Source organism: Nansenia antarctica, assembly GCF_963989245.1.
Source record: "Nansenia antarctica genome assembly, chromosome: 8".
NCBI classification, from domain to species: Eukaryota; Metazoa; Chordata; class Actinopteri; order Argentiniformes; family Microstomatidae; genus Nansenia; species Nansenia antarctica.
Window position 1 is genome coordinate 16,481,966 of NC_137678.1, and position 19,263 is coordinate 16,501,228.

Here is a 19,263-nt window from a genome sequence, read left to right on the forward strand (position 1 = left end):
TTTAACACCATTTTCTTTAATGATAAAATATATATAAATAACAATAAATAACAATACATCATTGAATGTAATGTAGAGGAACAGGACAAGCAAAACAATGCTGTTAAAAGTAAGTGCAATAAATGTCATGAGCACAAAACCTCATGTTGAATGGACTCTATTAAGTCAAAACTAAAAAGCATTTTGTAGTAAAGTAAAGTGGCTGAACAGAAACAACATTACTCACACACTGTTACACAAAACAATGAATTTCACAAGCTTACATTTCAAATGTATTTTCATCAACAGCTTTTCTCAGCAACATTAAACATTTTAAGGCATGTATGAACTTGTGTGATGAAAGAGTATATTGCATCTCCAAACATGTAAAACACTATCCATCTAGGAAAACTCATTGGTTACGCAAAGATCTTTCCAGTGTCTTTTTTCTTCTTTTTGTCAGTGCCGGTGACAGCTGTCCAACCAGCATCCCTCATCCGTTTCATGGCAGCCAGCTTTAAGGCATTTCCAGGTGATTTCTGAAAGGCAGGGCTTGGAATCTGAAAATATAAGGATAATATAAAGAGAAATGAGGAAGTAAACTAGTAAGACATTAATTAATGGCTAACTGTTAAATCATATAGCAATTACTTAACTACAAATGAGACTACTAAGATTATGACATATCATACTGTATACTAATATGTATACAAATACTAACTAATTTGATTCAAGCAGCTAATTGTTCAACATAGAAAATGAAATGGATTACTATCAGATACTTTAAAAATACACCAAATGGAATACAGAGCATTTATCCCCAGATATATATACCTGTTTACTCTGTTTCTCCAATTGCTGGCTCATTTGCAGAGATGCCATGTCTTTTTTCAATTCTGTTATCTCCTGTTGTAAGTTCTCCTAAAACCCAACAGGACAGCATGAATGAGTAAAACACCATACATAACATCATTGTCTTATCAAATTACTGCATTGGAGTAATGAAATAAATGATACGTCAAAATGTCCTTACTACTGTACACTTACCCACTCCTTCTTTAATTGTTTTAGTTGTTCTTTCAAACTCTTGGTTTCTATGTTTTTCTGTGACAAGTCCAATTCCTGAGGAGAATTTCAAGAGCCATTTCCTTAAAGTGCTCAGAGCAGAAGTACTCACATTAAATGTCAATATACTGTATACATATATACTATAATGAGCATACCAGTGATGTTCTAATAGCATCAACCTCTGTTTCTTTCCTCTTCTTCTCAACAAGCTCTGCATCTTTCTCTTCAACCATTTTGTCATACTGGTTCTGATACCAACAGGGAACAAAATGTTAAATAGTACGAGGAACATTTCATTTCGGCAGTGGAGTGGATTACTTTGTGGACATTTATCATAGGACAACCTTACCTTGTGCTTTTCCATCAAGGCGACCATATCTGCTATTTTGTGCTGACATTTGATTTCTGCATCTTCCTTACACTTGATGGCTTCAACAGCTGTGACCTTCCACTGTTGTACCTGCAGGGAACACACTGTATATCATGTATTTTCAGACACATCTATTGGGAGCTGAAAATGTACTGCATAAACGTCCAAAGAATAACCTCTTTCTGGAGCTCCGCTTCAGAGGTTGATTTAGTCCCAAGATCATCAATCAGTTTTTGACATTCCTCATCATTCAGTTGTTGAATATTATTTGACTCCTCTTTTAATCTGTGAATCTAAAGTGGATGATATAACAACTGCATTACAATGTGGGAACATTTCCCTATACTTTAAAATATGTATTTAGGTTCATTAGCATAACAGATATTTTAACATATTGCTGTAGATGCATTCTGCTTTTAATAAATAAGTCATAACATGCCATACCTCATTTTCAAGTTGACTGGATTTTTCCACCTCCTTTACTCTTTGTTTTTTCAGCATTTTAATCTGGGAACAAACAAGGAAACAATTAGCTAAATGAAAAACAATTATGTTGTCGAGAGATGGACATTTTTACAGATGATATTTGATAGTCACTACACACCTCTTTTTGGCATTCATCATGGGATTTAGTTTTACCCTCCAATTTTGTCTTCAGGATGGATAGCTGTAGAGAAAAAAAAGACACATTTCATACACTCTAGATTTCAGACATGGGGACTTGTTTGATTCCTTGTTTTTTCCTAATCACCTTTGTTTCCACTGATTTAATGTGCTTCTCTTTTTTAGTGAGTTCAGCCTGCAATTCTTCACACTAGAGAAACTAGTAAAGAGAACATATACTACATTCTGTAATATTTGGATGGAGATTTGTATACACACAAGTTGACATGTTCACTTTCTTACACTTTCTTCAAGCTTCTTCTCCAAATTCTCAGTGTCTTGACCTTGTTCTTTTATGTTGGTGTTTAATGACTTCACTTCCTCTCTATTGGTAAATAGGAGAAGGATTTTTAAATTGTCTTTCTTTACAGTGTATAATTACTCATATACAGATGTGGATATTCAATCTAACCGTAATTTATGATTTTCTTCTTCAAGTCGTTCAGTTTCTTTTGTGATGGTCATCTCTTTTGTTTCAATCTCCTGATTGGCGTGAAGATATTTCCAGCACATCAACACACAAAGATGAAAGAAGCAACATATTGTCTTGCAAAGTACAGTACACTGTGGGGCTTTAACTCACAAACTACCAAAGAGTTCCGGAACACTAAGTGTTTTATGTGGTGTTAAGCCCAATGCACACGGCGTGCGATTTTGTCGCACCGCCGAATTCGATTCTCCATTCACATTCATTCATTCATTGGTGTGCACTGGTATTTACTTGTTTTTGTTATTAGGTACTGTAATTATGTGGCTACAATGGGTATGTTATAGTAATTTACGCCAAAGAATCGTCTAGCTTTTTAAAAATGAATCCTTTATCCTTTCCTGGTTTGCTGTGTACAGAAATGTGTAATTAAAACATAAAGGCATTCAGGTTACTAATAGCTGTGATAAAATAGTTATATTTGAATTATAGGCATGTATTTTTACTCTTTTAGATTAAAATGGAGATAAGGTCTGTAGAGAACAATTCACTGGAGAAGGCTCTTAAAAAAGCTGAAGACACACACAATGATTTGAAGGAAAAAGCCCTTGTGACTGAGGTTTGATTCCATTGTCCACCTTTTCCTTGAATACATAAAAGCTGGTATACTTACCTGAACAACAATCACACCATGTTAAATGACTAGAATCACACCACTTATTTTATATTTCCCCAGAGTAAAGTACAAGAGGTTGAGGGGCAGTTATCTGTTGCGTTGAGGAAAGACGAAACATCCATCAAGGAGATAGAGAAATTAAAGAAAGACATTGCACTGCATGAGTGAGTTATTTTAGTTGGAATATCACACACACAATAATGTCAGGATGGTTTTCCTCCACTATAAAGATAATAATGTAATGTGACTTCCCCAGGATGAAGCATGAAGAGCTATCTATACGTTTCAACCAGCTGCAACTAGAGAAGTAGATCATTGTTGAGCAGATTAAGAATCAGTCCTCAGAGACGAAAATTATTGAAGCTCATCTTAAGGTTTGAATTGAAAATGTGGTGCTGTAAACAGAACATTTTAGCTATAATATTTAACTCATTGAGTGCTGAGGGTGAATAAAGTTGCCCCAAAGTATTGTTGCTAGTTTAACGGCCAATGCACACGGCGTGCGATTTTGTCGCACGACAACATTCGATTCTCAATTCCACACACACACACTCACTCTCACACACACACACTCACATACTCACACACTCACACACACACACTCACTCACACCCACACTCTCACACACACCCACACTCACTCACTCTCTCACTCGCTCACTCACTCACTCACTCACTCACTCACTCACTCACTCACTCACACACTCACACACACACACACACACACACACACACACTCACACACACACACACACACACACACACACACACACACACACACACACTCACACACGCACAGTGGTGAGCTCCTCTCACTTGCACAGTAATATTCTTTCAGTAGTGTTGTGGTTTTGTTTCCTACCACTCCCTCCCTCTCTCTCTCTCTCTCCCTCCCTCCACGCCCTTATTTAAGCAGGTAAGACTAATGAGGCCAGAAACTGCGCGCACACACACACACACACACACACACACACACACACACACACACACACACACACACACACACACACACACACACACACACACACACACACACGCAGAAACCAAATATTACACAGAAGATGGAGACTTCTTGATTCAAGTGTGTTTGACCATAACTTGACCATAACTTTACAACTAGGTCGTCATTGTATGACATTTTTCTAAATGGACTGATCTGTATAAATTCATGTAAAATAAAATAAATAAATAATGACATATGTGTTTCATGTCTCTACACTGCGTTCCAAATTATTATGCAAATTATATTTTTCTCAGATTTTCCTAAATAGTCGTAAATCGTATAGTAATGCTTATTGCTTATATTATTTTGTAATAACACCTGTCGAGTTGAGGGAGACAGATGTTAAACGGCAGTTGAAATGTTGAAATGTTGAAATGTTCTGGACGTTCTACAAGCACGTGACGTGCAGGTGAGTCGGAGCTGCAGTGGGCGTGGCTGAAATTCGATAGTGTCCATCAAAACCGACTTCAAATTTCCCGGAAATAACTGCTCGCCTACTAAATTTCTCGCATACTCAAATCTCGCATACTGTACTATTGGCTCGTTGTCACCTCCTTCTCCGGCTGCCATTGGACACGAGCTCCGTCCACGCATTTGCCGCCATAAATTCAAACATTTTGTTTGCCCCTCCCCATAACAGCTGTCTTCAGAGAGATATATCCTTTAAGTTTTGTCAAAGATAATATATCCTTTAATTTTACATTTTAATGGGCTTCATTGGCGTTGGAAACAACCGTTTACATTGCCAAAGCAAGTGTGAAGATAACAAACATAAATAAAGTAATCTACTACTAGACTAAAGAGCTGATAACTTAACAAAATAAATGTGGACTTTGCAGTTTAAAAATATATATACACAAGTAGCCTAAATGAGAACTGTGTAAACATTATGTACAGAGATCAGCAGGTTGCAAAGAGTACAGATACGTATTTGGTCTTTATGGTGGTGCTCCTGGAACAAACTCCCTGAAGAAATCAAACAGGACCAAACCCTTAAAATATTTAAATCTAAGCTAAAAACCTTCATGTTTTGCACCAGTTATGATTAAACACAAACACTTCTATCAATGTATTTTTTCCATTAACTATTGTCTTTTTAAATGTTATTGGTGTGTATCGTTGGTGCGTTTTCTCTGCCTCATGTACATGAGATAAGAATGAGGACATTTCACAACATGACTCACAGTGCAGACAAACAGAGGATGGAGTGATGCATTGCTCTTTTGGAGAGAGAAGTGGTTGGCTCTTAAAAGAACCTTTGGGGTTGAGGAGCGTTATTGAGGGCGGGATAGTTCATCAGTGACAGTTGTGTGAAAGACTCTTATCTGATCTTATCTGTTCTGGAGCCTGCTGGATCACAAGCCTTGTTTGGGGTTATGTTGTTTCTTGTCTGATCTTAGGCGCGCTCTCCACGGATGCGACGGGCCAGCTGGATGTCCTTGGGCATGATGGTCACCCTCTTGGCGTGGATGGCACACAAGTTGGTGTCCTCGAACAGACCGACCAGGTATGCCTCGCTAGCCTCCTGCAGGGCCATCACAGCAGAGCTCTGGAAACGCAGGTCGGTCTTGAAATCCTGGGCGATTTCCCTCACCAAGCGCTGGAAGGGAAGTTTGCGGATCAGCAGCTCGGTGGATTTTTGGTAACGACGGATCTCCCTCAGAGCCACGGTGCCAGGCCTGTAACGGTGAGGCTTCTTCACGACGCGGCCGGTGGCCGGGGCGCTTATGCGGGCAGCCTTGGTGGCGAGCTGCTTCCTGGGGGCTTTCCCACCGATGGATATGCGAGCGGTTTGCTTGGTTCTGGCCATGGTACTTCTTTTGGAGTCGGAATATAGATAGTGTCAAGGATATCGCAAGTTCACTTTATAAAGCCGGAGCCATCGTGCTCCGATTGGGCGGCGACTATGGACAAGCTCATTGGTCCGTTGTATCCTCCTTCTCCGGCTGTCATTGGACAGGAGACCCGAGCAACCTGCCCCGTCTACCTGGCAGCCGTGCTTGAGTACCTGACTGCTGAGATCCTGGAGTTGGCCGGCAACGCCGCCGCGACAACAATAAGTATCGTATCATCCCCCGTCATCTGCAGTTGGCTGTCCGTAACGACGAGGAGCTGAACAAACTGCTGGGCGGTGTGACCATCGCTCAGGGTGGTGTGCTGCCCAACATCCAGGCAGTGCTGCTCCCCAAGAAGACCGAGAAAGCCGTCAAATCCAAGTAAATATGTCACCGCGACTTCGACTTGACTACTGAACCCCAAAGGCTCTTTTAAGACCCAACCACTTGTCTCTCCAAAAGTGCATCCATCGGTCTAAACTAAACTGCTGTGCGCATCTTGGGTTCCTTATTTTCTACGTTTTTAAAAGCAGAACAAGTACAGCTAATAAAGGCATGGTATCCGCGGTGTCTTGAAAAGTATTAAAAGTTGATCAATCCATTTGGGGAAAATCAAGACCCTGAAGTATTAAAAAGTCCTATCACGATTTTATGAGATCTTGAATTTTGTAGGTATTTTTCTGAATTAGACTAGGATGGATCTCACTACCTCTCTACTGTACACATTCATTAACTTCAGAGCATATTATACAGTATACTACATTCATTGAGGTTAGTTGTAGATATTTCGTCAGCAGGCTAAAAATCATATTCCTTATACTACTTTTACTTTTTTTACTTCAAAATAGAAATGGACAGAACAATTTAAACATGAGAAATAACAAGAAGAAGAAAAAATACAATTGAAACAAGACACACAAAAATGACAGACAGACAAATACTGTTAACTGAACTTAAAGTCATCACTGTTGCTAAGATGGTAATCATTATGCATTCTGATGTATATGACTTTCCTAAATACATAATGAATTAATCCCTGGTTTGATATATTGGTAAGTAACCAAATCAGACAATAACGTGCATGTGTGGAATATAAAGCGTATAATACAAAAGATACACAGAAGAAATTAAATCTGTTCATAAGAAATTAAATCTGAGAACTTGTGTGTGTGGGTGTAGAGTCTGTGAGGGACATAAAGGAAGCCAATGATCCTTCACAGAGAGAACTATAGTCAGAAAGCTTGATAGACATGACCAAGTGGATCGTTTCCAAAAAATTACAGTAGATAAGAGAACAGAGTTCAAGACCACCATTTTTGCAGAGTAGAAGCGGTAGTACAAAGCGGGAGAGAGTCCAGTCTTCCATTATTATTATTAGTTAATTTTGAAACTAATTGTCGCCGATTTCACTGCATAGTGGACATATTCTGTTGCCGGAGGATCTCTTGCAGTTAAGTAGCCCGGTTTGGTCTCAGATACGTTTGCAGAAGGCCGGCAAATAGCATTAGCATTAGTGTGCAACACCGGTGCCCCCCAGGGAACTGTTCTGTCACCCTTTCTCTTCACCCTCTATACCTCCGACTTCCAGTTTAGCTCCGACCAGTGCCACCTGCAGAAGTTTTCTGATGACTCCTCTATCGTCGGTTACATCACAGACGACAGGGATGAGGAGTACAGGGCCCTGGTGGAGAGCTTTGTGCAGTGGTGCGACACCAACTACCTTTTGCTTAACACCAGCAAAACAAAGGAGTTGGTGGTGGATTTTAGGAGGAAGAGAAGGACCCCAGCCCCCATCACCATCAAGGGGGTGGAAGTCGAGAGGGTGGACTCCTACAGGTACCTGGGAGTACAAATTAATAACAAACTGGACTGGACTGACAACACCGAGGCTCTTCTCAGGAAAGGGCAGAGCAGACTGTTTTTCCTGAGAAGGCTGAGGTCTTTCGGCGTCTGCAACAAGCTGCTGCGAATGTTTTATCAGTCGGTGGTTGCCAGCGTTCTGTTCTTCGCCGTGGCCTGCTGGGGAGGAAACATCTGTGCCAGGGATGCTGCGAAGCTAAACAAACTGGTGAAGAAGGCCAGCTCTGTGGTGGGGACCGGGCTGGACAGCCTAGAGGTGGTGGCAGAACAGAGGATGGGGAAAAAACTGGCGGCCATGCTGGCCAATCCCTCCCACCCGATGTACTGCGAGCTGGCGGGGATGAGGAGCAAGTTCAGCCACAGATTTGTTCTCCCCCGTCAAAGTACAAAAAGATTTGGACAGTCCTTTGTTACAGCTGCACTCCGACTCTACAACCAGGCCCTGCAGGGTGGGGGAGACCTGGAGCTGGAACTTTGGAACTTGGAACTTTTTACTTATTGAGCCTGCACTGTTTTATCTATTTATTTATTGAATGTTTTCTGTCTGCCCTAACTAAGCTGTTTGACAACAAAATTTCCCCATTGGGGACAATAAAGGTTTTCATCATCATCGGTAGTAGTAGTAGTAGTAGTAGTAGTAGTAGTAGTAGTAGTAGTAGTAGTAGTAGTAGTAGTAGTAGTAGTAGTACTAGTAGTAGTAGTGTAGTGGAAGTAGTAGTAGTAGTAGTAGTAGTAGTAGTAGTAGTAGTAGTAGTAGTAGTAATAGTAGTAGTAGCAGTAGTAGTAGTAATAGTAGTAGTAGTAATAGTAGTAGCAGTAGTAGTAGTAGTAGTAGTAGTAGTAGTAATAGTAGTAATAGTAGTAGCAGTAGTAGTAGTAATAGTAGTAATAGTAGTAGCAGTAGTAGTAGTAGTAGTAGTAGTAGTAGTAGTAGTAGTAGTAGCAGCAGTAGTAGTAGTAGTAGCAGTAGTAGTGGTGGTGGTAGTAGTAGTAGTAGTAGTAGTAGTAGTAGTAGTAGTAGTAGTAGTAGTAGTAGTAGTAGTAGTAGTAGTAGTAGTAGTAGTAGTAGTAGTAGTAGTAGTAGTAGCAGTAGTAGTGGTGGTGGTAGTAGTAGTAGTAGTAGTAGGAGTAGTAGTAGGAGTAGTACGGTAGTAGAAGTAGTAGTAGTTACAGTTAAGTCCACACCTTCAGCAATGAACTGTATTGCATTCTCTGTTGCCTGTGTCCTCCTTTCTGAACAGAATATTTGTATTAGTTTCAGTTAGCTCAACATAGATTAGCTCTGCCGATTGAGATGGACCACTTTAATTTGCGTTTTGAATCATGATTCCTAATTGACATTTCATTAGATTGCCACCTGAGATGCTGATGAAGATCGTTTCATACCTGGATGCCTTTTCGCTCTACTGCCTTGCTGTGTCAACAAGCTGTTTAATCTGCTGGCCAACAACAAGTAAGGAGAAGACAATAGCTGACACAACATGTATGCTTATCAGTCCAGTGGGGCACCTGACATTAATTGGCTTATTTTCAGTGCAGTGTGGCACAAGATGCACTCTACAGAGTACATGTGGAGGCCGAATTGGAAGGACGAGGCTGGGCAGAATGGGAGTGCCGTGGATGTTCTGGACAGGCCCGAGGGCTACTGGAGGAGGAAGTACTTCAGGGCCATGACGGGATACAACGACAACAAGTGGAAGAGGGACCTGAGGGACACCAACCGCAACACAGGGCTGCCCACCCAGACAGAGAGAGTCCTCAGGTTTGCTGAAACACTCAGGTCATGTTCTCACATGAAAGTCTGAATCAGGACCCGGAGGAAGTGGATGAGTTTGCAACATTGTTGCATAAATTATTTCTCTGATTAGCGTTCTCACGGCCCTTTATGTAAACGAAGTAACATACGCAGTCGAAGCAACAGACGTGGTAGTTGATTGGTCAGAAAAAAATAAAATTGCCCGTTCATCCCGCTCTTATCCAAATCAACACGCATGCGCTGTTGTTTTCCTATGGACAGCCTCAATGCATCGTTTCTAACCGGAGCGAAACCACCCTTTTCAAGCGGAGCATGTGTTCTCACAGCTCCAAACGACGCAGAGCAAAGCGAATTTTATCCTAAACTCGATTCCAAGTGAAGCAAATGTTCTAGTGAGAACACACCGTCACTCATTCTCTTGAGTCAAATACCAGTCAGGGTAATTCCCCCAGGTCCCCTTGGGCCTTAAAGTCTAAAATCCAGCAATCCGATTTAGAAGGCCTAAAAAGGTCCCACATTTCAGTTATTCGGTCTTAAAAATGAGATCCTGCAAGGACATCAGTCCGACCACATCTATTTACGCGGCAATTAATCAAGCTGGAACCAATATTTATTTTATATTAATTATCCTTCAGACTTTTTTGTCTGTATGGCAGTGAAATCCCTAATTTCATCACCTTGAGGATGACAAATAGCTATCATATGTTGTCACGAATATGTCTAAAATTATATTCATAGAGGTCTAAAAAGGTCTTAAATTTGACTTGTTGAAACGTGTAGGAACCCTGCAAACATGTATCTCAATAGCTGCAGTTTCATCTCAGCTATTGCAAGTCATTGGTATTTTATTGGGGCATCATGTTTGCTGCACCTTCAGAGTCACAATATGTGGACAGCAGCTGGTGGAAGTGGGAACAAGTTGGCAACCAATAAAATAAAATAAAACTTTCTGAAAAAAGTTATTAAATGTCAATGTTGTTGAAAATCAATGACACACTCGCTAGTCAAGCCAAAACAATTGCATTGCAATGGATTCGATGAATAATCCCCACTACTCTACACTAACTAGGTAGTAGTTAGTTCCCGCTTTCACCAGCTGCTGTCACATATGTGTGCGGTTGTATGGCCAAACACAGGAATAGGAAAAGTACAGGTATAATATGAATATGAAAACTTGACATTGTCATGGCAACATCCTTCCCTTTCAGAAACCAGCATGTAACCTGGGAGATCACGGTGACAGACAAACGTGGGTGCAAGGGCACGTTTAAGCAAGGCCACGCCTACTTCTCCGATTCCTCTGTGACTGTGTGTTGGAACAGTGGGGTCTGGCCTCTCTTCTACAAACTCTCTACCCTGCAGGTCCACGGGGTCATTAGAGGTGCCCCCAACAGCCTCAGGTTGGTGTCCCTCAACAAGTCAGTCTCCATCCATCCATCCATCCCTATGACTCTGTATCTCTCTAACTTTCACACTCACACACATACACACACACACACACACACACACATGCACACGTTCACACTGCTGTCCAGCCAACGGCTCCAGATATCCATCCACACATCTGTTTTACTTCCAGTAATCTGTCATCCATCCATCCATCCATCCATCCATCCATCCACACATCTGTTTTACTTCCAGTATCTGTCATCCATCCATCCATCCATCCATCCACATATCTGTTTTACTTCCAGTAATCTGTCATCCATCCATCCATCCATCCATCCATCCATCCACACATCTGTTTTGCTTCCAGTATCTGTCATCCATATATGCGTCCCTCTGTCTCCCCCCTCAGACCTGGCTGGCCATCACTGGTAGCCACGTTTGACCAAAGCACCTTCTCTGGGAATGGGGTCCTCGTTGGCAAAGACAAACTGGTCAGGCTGGTGCTCTTCCCTCCTGGTCTCCTCATAGGCTTCTGGAGAGTATGTCATCTATGGCTCTACCCAACAATAGATATTATACATATCAAGCCAAACATATTTTATATATAACCTAATATCCCATTTTAGATAGTATTGAAGCCTGTAGTTGGTTATTATTATTATTATTATTATTATTATTATTATCATCTCATATTTTAGGGACTCTACACTGGCTTCCTGTTAAGTTCAGAATAGATTTCAAGATCCTTCTGCTTGTTTATAAAGCTCTCACTGGCATAGCACCAGAATATCTGAAAGACCTTTTGCTAGCATATCAGCCAGCCCAATAGAGCTCTCAGGTCTTCTGACGCTGGTTTTCTCTGTGTACCACATAGAAGAGATTTGGTGAGGCTGCATTCTTATTTTATGCACCCAAATTGTGGAATGCACTGCCAGTTTACATTAGGAATGCAACCTCAGCAAATATGTTCAAGTCAAGACTGAAAACCCATCTTTTTAATATTGCCTTTAAATGACTAAATAATTAAATTATGATTCTATAATGATTAAAGCACTTTGAGCTGCAACGTTTGCAGGAAAAGTGCTATACAAATAAATGTTATTATTATTAATATTATTATTATTATTATTATTATTATTATTAAAAACAGAAAGTGGGTTGTCAGTATTGGAGAAAAAAAAGGGTATGTACAAAAAGGTAAAATAAAACGGCGCTAAAAATACTTTCGGTTTGTAATGGGACTATGGTGGGACAAATTAGACTATATATGGCAGCCCACAGTTTCTGCTATGTATGGGGGAAACACTGCTGTATTCGAAAGAATGTTTTTGTCGTCGCCATAGTTTGGACCGTGGGCTTATAGAATGTCACCTGCATGGCTTGTCGTTATAGAATGTCACCTGCATGGCTTGTCGTTATAGAATGTCACCTGCATGGCTTGTAGACATTACAGTTTACTACCTCAGCTGCCCAGCTCCGTCCTTGGTGGCTACTCTAATTGTTTTTTGTTTTTTTAAAACACCATGGTTGTCAAGGAAACCTGGTCACCTGATTGAATAGGGTCCCTCAAGGTAAGCTCTAAAATCTTCTCTCTCTCTCCCTCTCTGTCTCTCTCTCTGTGTCTCCCTCACTCTCTCTCTCTCTCTGTCTCTCTCTCTCTCTCTCCCCCTCCCTCTCTCTCTGTCTCTCTCTCTCTCTCTCCCCCTCCCTCTCTCTCTCTCTCTCCCTCTCTCCCTCCCTCTCTGTCTCTCTCTCTCTCTCCCCCCCTCCCTCTCTCTCTCTCCCTCTCTCCCTCCCTCTCTGTCTCTCTCTCTCTCTCCCCCCCTCCCTCTCTCTCTCTCTCCCTCTCTCCCTCCCTCTCTCTCTCTCTCTCTCTCCCTCTCACCCTCCCTCTCTCTCTCTCTCTCTCTCTCTCTCTCTCTCTCTCTCTCTCTCTCTCTCTCCCTCTCTGTCTCTCTGCAGAGCGAGAGCCAGGCCATTGCCTTTGCCATGGTCAACCTCCACTTCCACAAACTGGTGGAGAGGAGTCTGCTGGGCTCTCCCATTTGGTATGCTATGCTGCCCCTGGCTTAGGACAACGCCAGCAGTTTGTACTCATATTCTTAAATATCTTTATTGCCAACAGATGGCAAGCTTAGTGTTTCAAAGAGTGTTTAAAGACGCCCCGGAAACCAGATGTCACTCTAACTTGACAGAGGGGTCATTACCCAGATTTATGAATTATGTATGTATTTTTTTTTTTTTTGGTGTGATTTCATCCAGGATTCACAACAACACATAATAATCACACATAAAAACATAATCCCCAAGCTCTGACATTCAAAAAAAATCAATTATGGTCTCTCTTCCTTTATTATTATTTATTTTTTAAATTTTTGTTATGTCATAGCTTGAGGAAATTATTGATTTTTATCTGCATCCACTGACCACTTTGACCTAGTTGCTAATTGTTAACGGAATATAATTAGTTTCTTGTGAATCACTTTGGATAAAGGTAAAATGTAAAAATGTTTAACGACTGATGTATACAGCCTGCACTGCATAGCATACCTATCGTGGTATGTGGTTGTGTGGGTGAGCTTGAGGCCTTATTGCAGCCTACATGGTGTGATGGTGCCATGCATAAATGCATGCTGATGTGCAGTCGCGTCACGTTTTCTCGCACTTGCTTCGCTTCCAGTTGGCAGAAGAGAACTAAAATAAAATATGTTACCCTTTCATGTATTCAGTCATACTCGTTCAGAAACTCTACCCAGAAGCTGATGCATTATACATACAAACTCACTTCCAAAGACAAAAATCGTGTTCACTGTTCACTTACACACACTCTCCATTGCCCTCTCACTCCTCACGTGTTGAGCTTTCCTGTTACATAACTGACATCCATTCTCTTACACTCACTCGTTCCTATCCCGTCTTCTCTCATCTAGGCCGTACCCGGTGCTAGAAGACAGGGCCTGTGTCAACCATGGCGACCCCAACTACGGTCTCCATGGTTACTCACTAGACTTCGTCCTTCACAACACGGTCACCCGACTCGTCTCGGAATGTTTCCGTCATCTCCACTGTCGGAAAGGTAAAGGAAGAAATCATACGGAAGATAGTGAAAGCGGCTCTTAACCGTTTGCTCAATGGATACAGAGACTCACCCTCACTCTCCACTTTTAAGTCCCACCTCAAGGCCTACCTGTTCTCCCATGCATACAACCGTCCCTACCCCTAACCATCTCCCCTAACCCTGCCACCCTCCTCCCCCCCTGGACATTGCTGTGTTAATTGTTCCTTGTGCCTGTTTGTTAACTCTGTGTATCTCTATGTGCTCATGTTATCTGTTGCTTTATGTTTCTGTGTCTTCTGTTTTTCCCATATTGTCAGCGTCTTTGAGCCCCGGAAAAGCGCTATATAAATATAGTATTATAAATATAGTATTATAATAAATGTATTATTATTATTATTATTATTATTATTATTATTATTATTATTATACAGTAGATCCGGTCAAAGCGCCGTTTGATATGAAGCCTGAACTGAAACCTCTAACGGAGAAGAGAACGGATGTATCCTAGTCTGAATATCCCCTAGCTGGGCCTTAAACTAGAACAGCCACGAGGGGTCATTTTGACCCCTGTGAGTAAAGAAAATATGTTATATCTTTGCACTCAATCAAATTTCAGGACTCTCCTTTCATGACTTTTCCTAGATATGTGCGATATGTGCAGGCTAATTTACAAGCGGCCAACTAGTGGTCGTTGTGTGTAAATAGCAGGTTAGCATTTTAAAGACCCCCCAGGCGGCTCTTTTAGTAGGTAAAAAAGGCACGGCTGTTCTAGTGTTACAGCTTACTGGGTCTGGGCTTCCTATAGTACAGCACGACTGTGATGTGTGTAATACCTGCTAACCAGCCTCTTACTCTGTGGTATCGGTTGTGTGTTGTCGTTGACCAGGTCATGTCCAGGACGGCTTCGTTCCGCTGATTGCCATCCACGTGAAGAACCTGTCCCAGCACAGACCCTTCTGCGGCAAGATCAACCTGCCTTGGAAAACTGACCACACTGCGGGGGGTACTGTGGCGGTACGCAGTGGTACACTAACACTAGGGGACGGTCCCAGAGCCACCGCTAAACCAGCACCTAAACGCCTCTCTTACTGGAAGGATTGGTCGAGTTTTTTTTTTTTACCATATAGCAAGCTCCCAAGATCTGTATCAGCTCAGCTGATCTAGGGCTAGGGGGGAGGGGGGAGGGGGGTGTAGGGGCTGGTCTTGTAGTGGTTGATCTGAACTATTCATCTAAAAAGGAATAGGCATTCACCCCCAACCTAATTTTAGCATTTATAACCCCTCCTTACCTTTGAACTTATAGATAAGTACTACTGTATGTCAGAAGAAACCATACAATCCTTTTCCCCCCCATCCTAATGCAGTTTTTCCCCTCCCATTGAATATGAGGGGTGTGGATCTGCCTAAAACCTTACATGGAACATCCCTTACAGGGAACCCCTCTCCCCTCTCTCCCTCTCTCTGTAGGACTGTCCTAATATCTTTCCCCCTCTTCCCCCTCTCCCTCTCTCTGTAAGACTGTCCTAATGTCTCTCACCCCTCTCCCTCTCTCTCTGTAGGACTGTCCTAATGTCTCTCACCCCTCTCCCTCTCTCTGTAGGACTGTCCTAATGTCTCTCACCCCTCTCCCTCTCTCTGTAGGACTGTCCTAATGTCTTTCCCCCTCTCCCTCTCTCTCTGTAGGACTGTTGCATGATGAGTCTGACTCTGCTGGACGAGTCCCAGAAGCCGTTCTGGTGCGTCAGCAGCCCCGTCTCCATGGTGCAGATGGAGAACCTCTCCTACCACCACGAGGGAGACCAGTTCTACATCGACTACCTGGACGCGGAGGGCAGGGTGAAGATGCAGCTGGTCTGGCTGGAGGAGGACAGGCATTTCTGCCTCATCAACCTGGTAGTCTTCATCCCTGTGGCCAAAGTTAACAAACACTTTGGGAGAGAGTATTGTTGAGACCGCACACGCTTGTAGCTGTTCGTGTTTGTGTTTTGTTTGTGTTCAGTTTTTTTTTGCTCGGTTTAGCTCACATGTTCTGTTATGATTTTGTAATATTTGGTGTAGAGTTTTGAGTATTACTTCTCAAGTGTTATTTCCTTTAATATGTTCACACCTCTAATGAGCAATTAAAAAGTCGTCACTTAGGGGCACATGTTCATGAGTGCGTTGTCTCTTACTTGCTAGAGGATACTTAGTTATATGATACTTACTAAAAACCTAATAATAGCCACTAATTCTTATAGCATTATGGCCTATGGCCTTAGCATAGATAACTTTTTCTTATGATAACTCGAACATGTGATTTTTCTGGGTCACAGCAGATCAATACGAGGGCAGGTGCCCCAGTAAAAGGGGTCTAGCAGCAACACCCATGCCTGAAGTGCTCCAAACGTGTCTTACCTGACCCCCTACTGCCCAATATTGGACAAGAGCTCACCTGGCTGCTAGTGAGTTTCTTGGCATTGCAACAAGAGAAATGAAGTTGCGGTAGTTATAGAGATGAGTTATGCGTATGATGCAGGAACTGTGATGGTTGCTTTTTGTACAGTACTCTTGAACTGAAAATATATATCCACGTGTGCTATTAAACCAGTATCTTGTCTTATGGTAGTCCACATACATGTGGGAACAATAGTGCCCAAGGTATATGCTCTGAGTCGCTGCATACTGGGGCATTTCTGCTGAGCATTTCTGCTCATGTGGAATGTGCATTTCTGCTCATGGTTGTGAAACCATAATTTTAGTTATCCATGTATTTGATACTCAAATATTTACCTTTAAAACATGTACTGTTATTTCATTGCAAAACTTTAAAAAAATAAAATAAATCTAAACTGTCTTGTGCAGTCTACTTTCTTACAAATATTCATCTTACATATACAGTATATCCATTCCTTAAAGTAGGAAGTTCACGAATCAAATGCAAATGCTTCAGCTCTATGAGCAACCATCCCTGTTAAAAATGTGTCATTGGGAATTCTACAAAATGCTGACTAGTGTGCATATCGTGATGATCAAAGTTATGACTATTGTTGATTACTCTGATCTTGGTGTCAAAACCATAATAGTGGAGGCTAGTCATGAGGTGACGGTAAATACTTTAGTCCATGTGGTAGCCCATGTGTTCAGCCTCAGGCTTGGTGCATCAGCTCTACAGCATCATGACCGTTTTGAATAATGGCTGACTTGTAGCTACTGTATGTAGGGGTTGGGCATGACCTCAGAATGTAGAGAGTGTCCCTGTAGCAACCTCTGGACCCCAATCACCACAGCAGAAGGTTAACACAGAGTAGAATAGTAGAAATGTGTTATCCTACATATTGGTAAAGCTATATTGGATGAGATGGGGTGAGATGTCTATAATCATCAGACAAGAAAGCCGGCTATGAGTGTAGGGCGCGAGGCATCAGTGGGGACACCTCCCACCCCAGTCAGCCCTGCTTCCCCTCCTCCCACACGGCTGTACAGGAGACTACATTCCTGCACCAGGAGGCACACAAACTGTTTTCCCTGCAGCTGATAATCTGCTTAACTCAAAATCCCTGCGGTAGCCTAGCCGCCCCTATACCTCTACCCCCAGCCCCCCCCCATACCTCTACCTAGCCCCTCCAGCCCCCCAACAGGAGGAACATTGCACACACCCCTCTACCTCTACCCAGCCCCCCAACAGGGGGAACATTGCACACACCCCTCTACCTCTACTCCCAGCCCCCCCCCCATACCTCTACCTAGCCCCTCCAGCCCCCTGTTACACACCCGAAGGTAGTAACAAATAAGGGAGTCCACACATGCGTTTAAATGATACAATTAAAGTTTTATTTACTTAAATGAACAAACATAAACTAAATAACATGTATATGATTATGGATAAGAATCAGTAGTGTATGCCATGAGTGAATGGTTGTAAAATGTATGTTGTATGTGTAAGGTGTATGAATGTATGTAGTGTAAAACTAAAAGGCCCCAAAAACCAGGTACCCAGAGACCTTACCAACAGAACCCAAATCATAAGGAAGAGAGAGAGAGCTGAGGACACCCCTCTCATATATATATCCCCAGCTCCCCAAACCCAGGTGACACCACTCAACCTAACGACCCACCCACTCTGCCCAGGCTCCAGCCACAGCCAATATGCAGGCAGAGTGGGAGGCGTCACACCCCCAACAGGAGGAACATTGCACACACCCCTATACCTCTACCCAGCCTTCCAGGGGAGGCTGGTGGAGGTAGAAACCAGCGGAGGCTGGTGGAGGTAGAAACCAGGGGAGGCCGGTGGAGGTAGAACACCAGGGGAGGCTGGGGGAGGTAGAAACCAGGGGAGGCTGGTGCATGGATGAACCTGTGTTTCAACTCCACTGCTCTGAATCTAACCTGTCAACCAGCCTGTACCTGTTTGAAGGTGAACTCCAGCTTCCCTCTGTCTCCAGCGATGGCCAGGGAGAGTGTGCCGCTGTTCCACTATATGTAGGGTGATCTATGCAAATTAGGCGGCTCCTGACACTCTTCCCGCGCCGGACTCCAGTTCCCCGTCGGCCGTGTCCACAGGCTCCTGCGCAAAGGCAACTATGCCCAGCGTGTGGGCGCTGGCGCACCGGTCTACCTGGCCGCCGTGCTCGAGTATCTGACTGCTGAGATCCTGGAGTTGGCCGGTAACGCCGCCCGCGACAACAAGAAGACTCGACAACAAGAAAAGTAGCATATGTCATAATATAATAATAATTGTATATAATTGATAGGTATATAATATGTACATTGTGAAGTTCATTCCCAGCTCTCTGTAGTACGTTACTCCTGACTGAGCGAAAAGTGTTATCGCCGTGTTAAAAACGTGTAAAAGTGAAAAAAGAGACATCCAACTCTATGGAGACATTCCTACTCAAACCGAAAAATGATGGCCACTCTGATAAGGTAACAGCAGCAGAAATAACAACTATAGGCCTAGTTGTCAAATCGTTATTGTGTGTATTTTCTGAAGTAAAATCATTATTGTATGATTCAGTGGTTGACACTGATGTAAAGCAATTTCTAAAACACACACGGGGTGGTGTGCCAGCCACACGGGGTGGTGGCTTTCTTCGCCGGCTTCTTGGCCTGTAGGAAGTCTCGTTCGTTCCGGTAAACCAACTAGTCTGCAAAGCTGCTCTGTGACAGATACAATACAACATTGTAACACGCGAGATCAACCC

General features: G+C 42.6%; 3 protein-coding genes across 3 annotated transcripts in view; 2 read left to right on the plus strand and 1 right to left on the minus strand.

Moving 5' to 3' along the window:
• Positions 1-19,263, plus strand: part of LOC308163739 (histone H1-like) — a gene marked incomplete at both ends in the record, with an annotated part of 203,279 nt that overhangs the window by 40,958 nt on the left and 143,058 nt on the right. The window lies entirely within an intron of this gene.
• LOC308163467 (histone H3.2-like) lies at positions 5,582-5,995 on the minus strand (the record flags this gene model as incomplete). The annotated part of the gene is made up of 1 exon (XM_080537654.1): positions 5,582-5,995. One exon carries the CDS (start codon positions 5,993-5,995, stop codon positions 5,582-5,584), a length of 414 nt encoding a protein of 137 aa, XP_080393780.1.
• On the plus strand, positions 6,092-18,773 carry LOC308163468 (F-box only protein 15-like; the record flags this gene model as incomplete). The annotated part of the gene is made up of 11 exons (XM_080537655.1): positions 6,092-6,232; positions 6,274-6,401; positions 9,230-9,298; positions 9,415-9,642; positions 10,959-11,054; positions 11,435-11,564; positions 12,988-13,073; positions 13,956-14,101; positions 14,970-15,097; positions 15,767-16,000; positions 18,600-18,773. 11 exons carry the CDS (start codon positions 6,092-6,094, stop codon positions 18,771-18,773), a joined length of 1,560 nt encoding a protein of 519 aa, XP_080393781.1.